Source organism: Garra rufa, chromosome 9, assembly GCF_049309525.1.
Source record: "Garra rufa chromosome 9, GarRuf1.0, whole genome shotgun sequence".
NCBI classification, from domain to species: domain Eukaryota; kingdom Metazoa; phylum Chordata; class Actinopteri; order Cypriniformes; family Cyprinidae; genus Garra; species Garra rufa.
The window spans coordinates 46,963,017-46,975,482 of NC_133369.1; the positions used below are offsets into that span (position 1 = coordinate 46,963,017).

General features: G+C 36.3%; 1 protein-coding gene across 1 annotated transcript in view; it reads right to left on the reverse strand.

Moving 5' to 3' along the window:
• Positions 1 to 1,051: 1,051 nt before the first annotated feature.
• ascc3 (activating signal cointegrator 1 complex subunit 3) overlaps positions 1,052 to 12,466 on the reverse strand; it is a 299,957-nt gene continuing 288,542 nt past the window's right edge. The window contains exons 35-39 of the mRNA XM_073847875.1: positions 10,633 to 10,784; positions 6,170 to 6,317; positions 1,994 to 2,200; positions 1,731 to 1,906; positions 1,052 to 1,645 (exon numbers count right to left, since the gene is read on the reverse strand). Coding sequence (XP_073703976.1) covers positions 1,498 to 1,645; positions 1,731 to 1,906; positions 1,994 to 2,200; positions 6,170 to 6,317; positions 10,633 to 10,784 — 831 coding nt within the window. The 3' untranslated portion in view covers positions 1,052 to 1,497. The remainder of the gene's footprint in view (positions 1,646 to 1,730; positions 1,907 to 1,993; positions 2,201 to 6,169; positions 6,318 to 10,632; positions 10,785 to 12,466) is intronic.

Consider the following 12,466-nt stretch of genomic DNA (forward strand, 5'->3'; position numbering starts at 1 on the left):
CTCGAAATCGTTGCCATTAAAACCACTGGCAATAAATGAACGCTTTAAAACAATTAAACAATTAGGATTTTTAATTACAGTGTTAGAGACAGCAAAATAAAACAGCCTGCTTAAATGCTTTAAGCAAGCCTAAATCAGAAAAGTATTGTCTGGTCTTAAATCAACTCTATTTATAGAATATACAGTTGAAGTCAAACGTTTACATACACCTTGCAGAATGTTAATTATTTGACCAAAATAAGAAGGATCATATGAAGTCCTTCAGGTCCCACAGATTCTTTGGTTTTTCAGCATTTTTGGCCATTTAAACCCTTTCTAACAATGAACGTAAGATTTTGAGATTTATCTTTTCACACTGATGACAACTGAGGGACTCATATGCAACTATTGCATAAGGATCAAACACTCACTGATGCTCCAGAAGGAAACACAATGCATTAAGAGCTTGTTTATCACTAAACAAGAAAAAAACAGCAGTGGATTATTCAGGTAACAACACAGTATTAAGAATTAAGCGTATGTAAACTTTTGAACAGGGTAATTTTTATAAATTCAACTATAATTATTATCTCTTGTGGACTATATGTAAATGCCCTATGTGAAATATCTTATTCAGATCAGTACTAAATAAAAAATAACATGCATTTCGTATGATCTCTCCTATTATTTTGGTCAAATAATGACATTTTGCAGGTGTATGTAAACTTTTGACTTTAACTGTAACTGGTCATTTTGAAAATTATCATGATCAAGATTATGATAGGCTCAATCTCAATGTCTACTAACACTAACAAAATAATATGCTTAAATGTATTACTTCATCTAAACATTCAGAAACATCTTTACATTCACTGCAGAAATAATAAGCATACGAATAGTATCAGACAAAATTCGTTTGATCCCTAACAGTGGGGTAAATAATAACAAGCATGTGCCAACTATTTGACCCCTGTAACAAAAAACAAAACACATGTGGCCTGTGGATGACTGCTGAACACAGCAAATGCCTCTGCTATGTAAATGTGGACACTTAGGAAAGAATGGAAACAAATGTGCTGCATGTGTTTTTATTTTACATTTAACAAACTTGATTTTCATACGGAACATTTCCATAATTCACAAGCAAGAATGTGTATATTTTAATCAGGCAAATATAACACTTGCCCTTGAAGGTAATGCAGAGTGTTTCAGGTTAGCCAAAATAGCTCAAAATAAGAATAAAAAGAGTAATAAGGCAAGAAGAGCGGCCGTCTGAAAAACAGATGAGGCTGATCTAGAAGGTTCCTATTGAATCAATTACATCCATCTGATCTCTCATTTGAAAGTGTTAGATATGAAATCTGTGGGTAAAAGCCTGTTTGGTCCAGATGTTGTAATCATCTAAATGTTTAATTGAACTGAAAAATGAAAAGAAATTGGCACTCATTCAGTATATATTTTTTTAATTAATCTCAATCCAAAAGGGAAACTTTGGTTTAGTTTGAACTAAATGTGAGGTTACTTCAGAGCCATTTTACCTACACTATCTGATATCTCACTGTTGACTTGTGCAGCAATGCTGGCTGGGATGACGTTCAGGTGGATGTCGTACTGTTGATCCAGACCGAGGTAGCTGTCGCTCATCAGGTACAGCGTGTAGATACACCTAGAAAAAGATTCACCCATTAAGACTGTAGATACTACAACAACAACAACAAAACAGCATTAGAGTAGCATTGAATGGATCATACTTTCCCGTCTTCTCAGGTGTATAGAAGGCCACGGACACACTGCTGTGGTTACGTATGTATCCCACACGTTTGATAGCCAGCAGTTCTTTCTTCTCAACCTCCCCGAGAACAAGAAACCAGCCTTCGTCTTTGGGTTTGGGGAAGTGTGGCGCCTGTGCCTTGCTGTCCTGCTTCCTCTGTAAAGATTGGAATCAATAGTGATTAAATGGCTAGAAAAGAAAACAGTGAATAAAATGTCACTCTCCATATTTTGGTGGACTCACTCTTTGGTGGCCGGCGTTGAGGCGGCGCAGGGACACCTGTAGGACATACTCCTGGTCGGCGTGCAGCGGCAGCCAGCTGGACTCATCCCTGATGTTGGTGACGTTAGCAGGGATCACACGCTCAGTTTGCTCCTCACAACCGTCCCACCAGCCCTTAACACTCATCCTGACCTCCACCACAGGCAGGTGACTCAGAAAAGCCCACGCCTGCGAAAAGAACCAAATTAGCACAAAGAACAGGACTTACAAAGCAAAGCATGTTTGTCTCGAAGTTGATTGATATCAGATTTAACTGATTTACAACTTCAAGTCCTGTGAATCACACTTATGCACACTATATTTATTTGATCAAAAATACAGTAAAAAAAAAGAAATAGTGTAATATGATTACAAGTTAAAGAAGTTATCTCAAGAGAAATCATATTTCCACTGATCTTTTGACACAGAAGAGGTCTTTGTATGCTTTATACATCCTGCAAGTTTCATAACTTAAACCAGAGGTCTCAAACTCAATTCCTGGAGGGCCGCAGCTCTGCAGAGTTTAGCTCCAACTCACACCTGCTTGGAGTTTCTAGTAATCCTGAAGATCTTGATTAGCTGGATCAGGTGTGTTTGATTAGGGTTGGAGCAAAAATGTGCAGAGCTGTGGCCCTCCAGGAATTGAGTTTGAGACCAGTGACTTAAACTGTTCCCATCATCAATAAAAACGTATTTATCTAATAACCCTCAGAAAACTGCTTGTTTGGATCCGAGGGGCAAGGTGATGTCACTTAGGCGCAGTCATTTGCATAAACACTGCCTGCAGTGCAAGATGTCGACGAATAGTCATCTTCTTATTGTAAGCTCCACCTACTTGCGTTCAGTCGCCTAATGGCTGACACTTGAATATGTTGAATGCCAGTGTTGTGTCACGTTGTGTCAAAAGGAAAAATAAAAATGGATGCAAAAATAACAATGGATACAGTATACAGAGGCGCGTTTGCTTTCTGACACAGTCCACGTGCTTGAGTTTGTCGTCAATGGAATGAAAGAATGTTCGTTTTGACGCATTGGGTTTAAACAGCCTGTTCAAGTCTTTGTACAGATATCAGAAAGATCCCAGCGTAAGAAACAAGCAGATAGATTATTTTTAATGGCATCCCAGAGCATGTGAGAGGATTCTTCGAACTTTGGAGCATGTTGTTTTGTAAACGAGGCACTGTGTCATGGAGAGTTCACAAAGAAACATTTGTTAAAAGACCAAGCAGTACTAGATCTGACTGCAGCTGCATCACAAACTGTAAGTAAATGGTTTCATAATGCTTTGTCTGGAAATTACCGTTTTATTTTAATCATGTTGTCAAAACACTCACATGCAATAGTGAGTGGGCGGGGCATTGATACTGTTGATAACAGTGGCAGATTACTGAGAAACCTTAAAGGACCCACCCCTTAAAGACTTAGTTCACCCAAAAATGAAAATTAGCCCATTATTTAGTCATCCTCAAGGCATCCTAGGTTTATATGATTTCCTTCTTTCAGTCAAATGCAATCAGTGTTTGATCAGCATATTGATGCGTTTTTGTAAGAAAAATATCTATATTTAAAACGTAATAATCACTTTATTCTAGCTTGCGCTATCATTTGTACGTGGAAGGCGCTCCGGACAGATGGCATGCGCCTGTGAGTCTTGCAAAAATCAACGTTTGTTTAGAGGAGCAAAGGAAACAAAGTTTCCTTACTTTAGCAAAGGAAAACCAGTCTCCTTTTGGTTTATATCAAAATCCTCTGACATCGTTCTTTACAAATCCCTGTTTTGCACTTCTAATTCGTGACCATTGTTTTGTTTTGCTCTTCACTGTGCGTCCACGTTCGTCACTTATTAAAACTTACGTTTTAAATATGGATATTTTTTTTACAAAAACACATTTATTCACCCCCTGGGCCATGTGAAGCACTTTTTTTTTATTAATGATGGATGGACTTGTTTTGGACTGATGAAGAGAAATACCCGCCCATTGCCATTATAAAGCTTGGAGGAGCCAGAACAATTTTTAATATTACTCTGCATTTGTCTAAAAGAAGAAAGTCATATACACCTAGGATGCATTGAGGGTGAGCAAATAATGGAATAATTTTCATTTTTGGGTGAACTAACCATTTAAAAATAAAATAAAAATAAGAATTTTTTTCCATGTGTTTTTTTTAGGGATGCACCGTTGTTTACCGCAAATCAATGTTCATTATCAGTGTGAATGTGCGCAGCTCGTCAGTGAACAACGGCTGTGTGTAGTATATACGGCTCAACGTGAAATCACGCACCTGATGGCATTTACCGCTGATTACAGAACCGGCTTTACTGACAAAACGCGCAAGCAATCTCGGCCGATTCAGATCGGTGCATCCCTAGTTTTTTTTTTGTTCAAGAAACTAGTAAACTTCAAGGAACATATTAAAATAATAATACACAAATAAGTCTATGTTGTGTCCTTAACAACAACAATTAAAATAATTGTTTACTATTTGAATATATTTTTAAAAAATGTAATTTATTCCTGTGATGCAAAGCTAAATTATCAGCATTATTACTTCAGTTACTTTAGTATTCTTTAGTGTCACAAGATCCTTCAGAAATCCATATAATATGCTTAGAAATGCTGACAATGTTTTGCTGCTTAATATTTTTTGATACATTGCAAAACTTTGGGGCAAGTCATTAAAAAAAGAAAAAGAAAAAAGGAAATTAATACTTTAATTCTGCAAGGATGCAATAAATTTATCAAAAGTGACAGTAAAAACATTTAGAATGTTACAAAAGATTTCTACATTAAATAAATGCTATTCTTTTGCAATTTCTATTAAAAAAGTTTCCACAGAAATATTAGCAGCTAGACTGATAATAAGATTCATTATTAAGAATTGAGCATTAATAATAAGAGATGGCCAGAATGGCATATTAGAATGATTTCTGAAGGATCATGTAACATTGAAGACATGGCTGTAGTAAGGGAAATCAGCTTTGAAATCCCAGGAATAAATGTGACCCAGGACCACAAAACCAGTCATAAGGGTCATGTTTACCAAATTGAGGTTTATACATCATCTGAAAGTTGAATAAATAAGCTTTCCATTGATGTATGGTTTGGCCGATATACAACTATTCGAAAATAGGAATCTGAGGGTGCAAAAAAATCGAAATATTGAGAAAATGTTTAAAGTTGTTCAACTGAAACTCTTAGCAATGCATATTACTAATCAGAAATTAAGTTTTGATATATATATATATATATATGGAACATGATCTTTACTTAATATCCTAATGATTTTTGGCATAAAACAAAAATCAATAATTTTGACCCATACAATGTATTGTTGGCCATTGCTACAAATATACCCATGCTTCTTACGACTGGTTTTGTGGTCCATGGTCACAAATTACATTTCAAAACAGATATTTGCATTTTAACAATATTTCAGAGAATTATTATTTTTTAAATAATTACAAATCTTAATTATTCCTAACTTTTAGTTGATAGTGTATAAACAGACAAGCCATAAATGCTCTTCACCTCGTTGTGTACTAGAATAAAACATAAGGAATATGACAAAACATCAAGAACAAATAAAAGATGGTGTTTGCGTGGAGGGCGTTTGCTTGCCATGGTTCTGTTAGCATTAGAGACATGGGAGACAGAGGGAAAAAACGGTGTAGATCACCCTGCCACAGCTATTTATGCAAGGATTACGCTTCCTTAGTGAATGAGACGAGGACGCGGCGGCGCATGTGCTTATTTAATTAGCAGGGCCGAGAGGAAGGGGGGTTCGCCGGAATACTGATGGGGAACGGGCGCTGGGCTCATCGCTGGGATCGGACGCTCGCATTACCGCTGCAATTAGCACTTAGATTGGAGCTCTAAACCCTCTCATTTGGGAGGTAATTGGAGATCTCGCTGCTACCTGAGACCACCGTGACTGTCTGCCGCTTTCGGCAAATCACGCGCTCGCGGCCACTGCCTAATGCGTGTAGAATTGGAATTTATTTGAATGTTTATGTTGTTAAGAGGTGATTCATCCACATGACTGCAATCACCAAAAAAGCAGATTTTGTTCGACGGTGTCGAGAAATGCAGTAGGTGCCAATAAATGAGACGTCGTTGTAAAGCGAGTGCTGTTTACTTTGCATCTTATAAGACGCACCTGAGAGATCTGATTGGGCTGCAGCACCTCCTTCACCATCGACGTGAAGTTGTCCTCTTTCCCGTCGCAGGCGGCCATTAGCTCGGGAAGCCCCTCGATTGGGCCTCGATAGCCACCTCCGCCCCTCGCACCTTTGGCGCTCCACCTCCTGTCAAGGGAAAAAAGACGGTCACGTGACGGCGCCTTCAATCATGTAAGGGCTGGCTGAGCTCCGAGCCCGTTTCCTGCTGTCACAGCTTGATGGATCCTGCCTGGCCTGATCCCTCTCTTACCATTTTTATTGTGTTTCCACCAAATTACACTCGCCGCGGGACACGGGCGCGCTGAAATGTGTTATGGGCGAGAGAAAATCCAATGCCAATGATGTTAGTGTGTGCATGTGTGAGAAGCGGTTTGAGGGCTGAGTTTGGAGCGGGGTGGGGGAGGCGTCCCCGCTGATAAGTGATGCTGATGGTGTTTGCGGAGTTAGATAAGAGATGGTGACGGGATTAGCCGCTAAGCCATGTTACACTGTCATAATCAGCCAGCCACAGGTGAGAAGCTCTGCACCCCTTTAACACCGCCGACAGGAAGTGAACACTCGCCTCTCTCTGTGACAACGTGTTAGGAGACGCTCAGGCTCGGGCGAGCGGAAAACACATGGGTAGAGGAGAAGAGAAAGCAAAGAATGTTCTCAAACAGTCAATAAGGTGGCCTGTATGACATAAAATAGGGAAAAACATTGCCCACCACAACCTATGATATTACATATTGGATATATTTGTATGATCTTGGTCATACCATCAATTGTTCTAGAATTATTTAACAAATTCGGGGTAAGACTTAATTGTATTTATTTATTGCTTGTTTGTTGAATGAAATTGATACTTTTTACCAAGGATATGTTAAATTGATTAAAAGTGACAGTGAAGACATTTCAATTTTTCATCGAGAAATCCTAAAGAAAAGTAACATATTAGAATTATTTCTGAAAATTCAGCTTTGCCATGACTGGAATAAATTACACATTAAAATATATTTGTATAATATATATATATATATATATATATATATATATATTAGTGGTGGGCCGTTATCGGCGTTAACGTGCTGCGTTAACGTGAGACTCTTATCGGGCGATAAAAAAAATATCGCCGTTAATCTATTCTCAAAGTTGGGTTGGGAGCTGGGTCTATACTACGCAAGATATGATGACTTTCACCTTGATATTTGAGCACGGATGACGTATACCTAGTCGAATTGCACTGTAGGGGGCGAGAACGAGTCTTCAACTTCTGTGAAATTACCAGATCAAACGAGACGTGCTGACAATGATGCAGTTATGAAGCTGCTTCAGGGCAGGTGCGTTGCTAGACCCTTTTTACTGGGGCACGTGAGTTATAATTTACTTTGATAATCCCGAAATAAAGACATTAAACTATATGCAACAACTGAATTGACGCTTCTAAAAGCAACGCAGTTTAACCCAAGACTATGCACGCAGATATCCATGCCGGTGCGCGTCTGTGCAGCACGCGCACGTCGTGCAGCCTTTTGCGCAGAAGTACTTGGTTACACAAGTTTGTATAGGTAATTATGTTGTAAATGCAATTGTCAAGCAGTTTGTGATGCATTTTGGAAACAGGAGATAAGCGCCTGATCTAATGCGCCACCTGGCCCGTTCTCGAAGACTTACTTTTAGTCATTATTTGGGTAGCACACATATTCTGAATGCCTTCAGCAGAATTCAAATTAGCCATTTTAATCTAGATTAATCTAGATTAATTCCAAGATTTAATCTAGATTAATCTAGATTAAAAAAATTAATCTATGCCCACCCCTAATATATATATATATATATATATATATATATATATATATATATATATATATATATATATATATATATATATACATACATACCTCAAATATTTAAATGTAAATTTATATCACATTATATCAAAATTTAAGTTCAGAAAAATGCAGTTATTTCACATATATATCAAAATTCAGTTATTTTGGCTGTAAAATATTTTTTATAGTATAAAACCAATTCTTAATTCAAGAATTTAGTCAATTCAAATAATAAAAAAAAAAATGTAAAATTAAATCCTAAATATAATTTGTGACCCTGGACCACAAAACAAGCTTGGACCATAAATAAGCTTTCCATTGATGTATGGTTTGTTGTCCGAGATACAACTATTTGAAAATCTGGAATCTGAGGGTGCAAAAAAAAAAAAAAAAAAAAAAAAAAATCTAAATACTGATAAAACTGCATTTAAAGCTGTCCAAATGAAGTTCTTAGCAATGCATATTAGTGATGAAAATTAAATTTTATATATACATGGTAGTAAATTTACAAAATATATTGCTGGAATATGATCTTTACTTAATATCCTAAATAATGATTTTTGGCATTAAAGAAAAATCTATAATTTTGACACATACAAGGTATTTTTGACTATTGCTACAAATACACCTGGGCTACTTACTGTAAGACTGGTTTTGTGGTCCAGGGTCACTTTTGAGTGATTCTTTTTATATATATTTTTTTCATATCAGCTGTATAGCATGATGCATCGATAAAGTTTCACTTTAAAAGCATCAACGTAGTGCCATTCAACAGCAACATTTTGAACTGTAAGCTCCCAGTCATTCTACTGGCCCCAGTCAGGGTCTTCTGGTTAGACATACAGCAGGTATCTCCATTTGATTGATGTTGTAGGGATAAGATTGAGCAGCAAACATTAAATCTGTGAGGCAAAGCAACCAGATGCTAAGAGCAGAACAATGGAAGGCCACACAGATGCTGTGATCACAGCTGTGTTCAGGAGTGTATCAACATGACCTTGTGCCGGCACAGGCCAGGAACTCCATCAGGTTCTGCAGCAAGAACGGGTTAACATCCCAACACCGCTGCTTCACAAGATCTTTAGGTGCATCAGTGGAGTCAAACAGGGACGTTTACTATAGGCAGACAAACGAAACTCTAAAAATCCATTCATGTGGTTAAACTTGATAAAAAAAAAAAAAAAACTTGGATCCTTTGAGCAGCATAAGATAGGAATATTCTAAACATTCTTAATGCCTTCATGAGACTATATTCATAAATTGTAATAAAATAAAGTTGGAGTAGGTTTTTACAAGAAATTACTATTTTAGACTTTACTTCAGAATTCCACATTTAAAGGAGTAGTTCACTTCCAGAACAAAAATGTACAGATAATTTATTCACCCCCTTGTCATCCAAGATGTTCATGTCTTTCTTTCTTCAGTCGTAAATAAATTATGTTTTTTGAGGAATATAATGGATATGTATGGTGGCCCCAAGTTTGAACTTCCAAAATGCAGTTTAGATGCAGCTTTAAAGAGCTCTAAACGATCCCAGCCGAGGAAGAATGGTCTTATCTAGCGAAACGATCAGTTATTTTCAAAACAAATCGACTATTTATATACTTTTTAATCTCAAATGCTCATCTTGTCTTGTCTCTGCGATACGCATGCATAGTCTGTGTGATCTGGGTCAATACAGTTAGGGTATGTCGAAAACTTTAAAATCGCCGTTTTACCTTTTTTTTTTTTTTTGCAAAGTGAACATCTTTGCATGTTCACTTTGTAAACACTGGGTCAGGACTTCTGCAGCGATGTAGGATGATTTTGAAGTTGTGGAAAAAAAACATGATGAGAGTTTTTCAGCATACCCTAACTGTCTTGAACCGGGAAAAAAACGTTTATGCAGACATAGACAAGACAAGCATTTGATGTTAGAAAGTACATAAATAGCGAGTTTGTTTAAATAATGATTGATTGTTTCGCTAGATACGACCCTTCTTCCTTGGCTGGGTTCATTTAAAGCCCTTTGAAGGCACCACTGAAGTCCATTATATGGAGAGAAATCCTGAAATGTTTTCCTCAAGAAGAGAGAGGAAGAAAGAACGACATAAACATCTTGGATCACAAGGGGGTGAGCAAATTATCTGTAAATCTGAAAGTACTATTTTAGCCTTCTTACTTCAGAATTTCACATTTAATGTGTTACTTAAAATTATTATTAGTTTTTTTTTTTGTTAAATTTCTTAGTGGAAACAGTTTAAAAGTAAATCTTACATCAACTGTTTTTAATGTACCTCATTTTAATTTTTGAAAAGCAAGACAAAACTGTAAAAAGGCTATTTAATTTATGCAATGGTGAAAAAAACGGGCAAAATACATGGGAGAAAAAGAAGAAAAAATGTGGCCCAGTGTTTAATTTTGTTCGGCTTCGGCCAAGAGTTTTCATTCCGGTGCATCCCTAGTTAAAAGCAGTTAAAATGACATCTAATACTACCCAAATATATTGTTTTTTGAAACTGATGTTGGTTCAGCATAACCTCAAATCTATAATAGGACTAAAACATGCAGGTTATCATGTATGGCAAAATGAATGATGAGTGCAAATGAAGTTATGGAGCTGATACAAGACTTGTTACAAGATTTTGTACCTGAAGACATAGAGATCCTGCTTTTCAATGTGAGGAAGTGCGAGCAGGGAGGAATCGTGAAGCCACCTGGCCTGAATGATCATCTGTACAAGGTTGCAAATGCTCAGTGTAGACACTAGCCATCCTTCATTCGCCACCACATCCAGCATAGCCTGCAGAGAGAACAACATCAACATTCACTTCAACAGAATGCATACACTACTGTCTAAACGTCTGGGATCAGTAGATTATTTATTTAAAGAAATCACTCCATTTATTCAGCAAGAACACACTCATTTGATCAAAAGTGACACTTATAATGTTACAAAATATTCACATTTCAAACAAACACTGTTCTTTGGACTTTTTACTGTTTTTATTAAAAGAATCCTGAAAAAAATGTATTGTGTTTTTTTTTACAAATAAAAAAGAAAAAAAGCAGCACAACTGTTTTCAACATTGATAACTGACTAATTAAGATATATTTTTAGCACGAGTTAATCCAAACAAAAAGAAGGTTTCTCAGGTTTATAATATACCTATTTTCCGATTTATTTCTGTTTTGCAATAATTTAAGCTAGTTTAGAACTATTTGCTCATTTCTCATTAGTAGAACGCTCTGTGGCTCTAACAAAAATGTAATCTACATTATCTTAATGTAAATATATTCACACTTTTAGATAAACTGTATGATGCTGATATTAAACGCTCACTTAGACCATTAGGAATATCAATGAGTACTATTGGTATATCTTTATTTATATGTCAACCCGTCTTCTATATTTCCGCACCCTCTCTGTGGTTCTGTCATTCTCTCCTCCTCTATCTAAGGTTAAAGTTTGCTGAGCTCAGCTGCGCTAACAAACTTAATTAATCAAAAAGTCATTTCCTCTGTAACTATGAGTAAAAAGCACCTGAAGAGCACCGGAAAGCCCTGCAAGTTAATCAAAATGCTAATGCAGTACAAATTAAAGTTGTGATTAACATTTCACAGTAGCTGCTTGAGTAAATTGAGCACAGCAACAGGATGATAAGACAAACCTTTCCGGAAGGAAAGAGAGAGAGACAGATAGACACAAAATTTGTTTTTCTTTCTTTCTTTTTTTTTTTTTTTAAAGAATAAATAAATGAATAAAATACAGCTTAATCAATAAAAAAAAAAAAAAAAATCATCCAATGACCAATTAGCTGGTAACTACATTACAGTATTTATGTAGATGTATGTATTTTATTTTAATTACTGATATTAATAATTAATGTTACAATTATAATTTAACAAAATGACTATAAGGCAAACAAAAACAACAACCATAATGACTGTAAAGCAGCCTACAGGGCTTCCGCAAGAAACTAATTGTTGTGAGTACTTTCTTTAAAAATCTGAAGTGAAGTTTACACAATTACTACTCCTTCAACATTTATGTTTCCATCCAAAAATGCTAATTAAACCTATGCAGAAAACCAGAATATCACATAAACTTCCCATGCGTTCAACCAGCCAAGACTGTCAAAAATTGTCACTTCCTGGGTAACTGGTAAAAAGCATCCGCAATGAAAATGAAAGTTGATTGAAGTGGGGAAGCCTGTGTTTTTTTTTCTACATAATAAATGACAGATGAAATGCATTAACACTGTCATGTCTTCTTGCATTCAGATGTTGATGTTTGGGAATGCAATTGTGTAAGACAGTTCTGGAAGGTTACTGTAACAAATCATTTTGATGACGGACTTTGGCGTTTCAGAATTATTAAAACAACATTTAAGATGGATCTGTTGATGCAATATCATTTTTTTCTGGTTGCACATCTAGGAATAAATGCAATAAATGTGTTTCAATCGTAGTTTACGCACATGC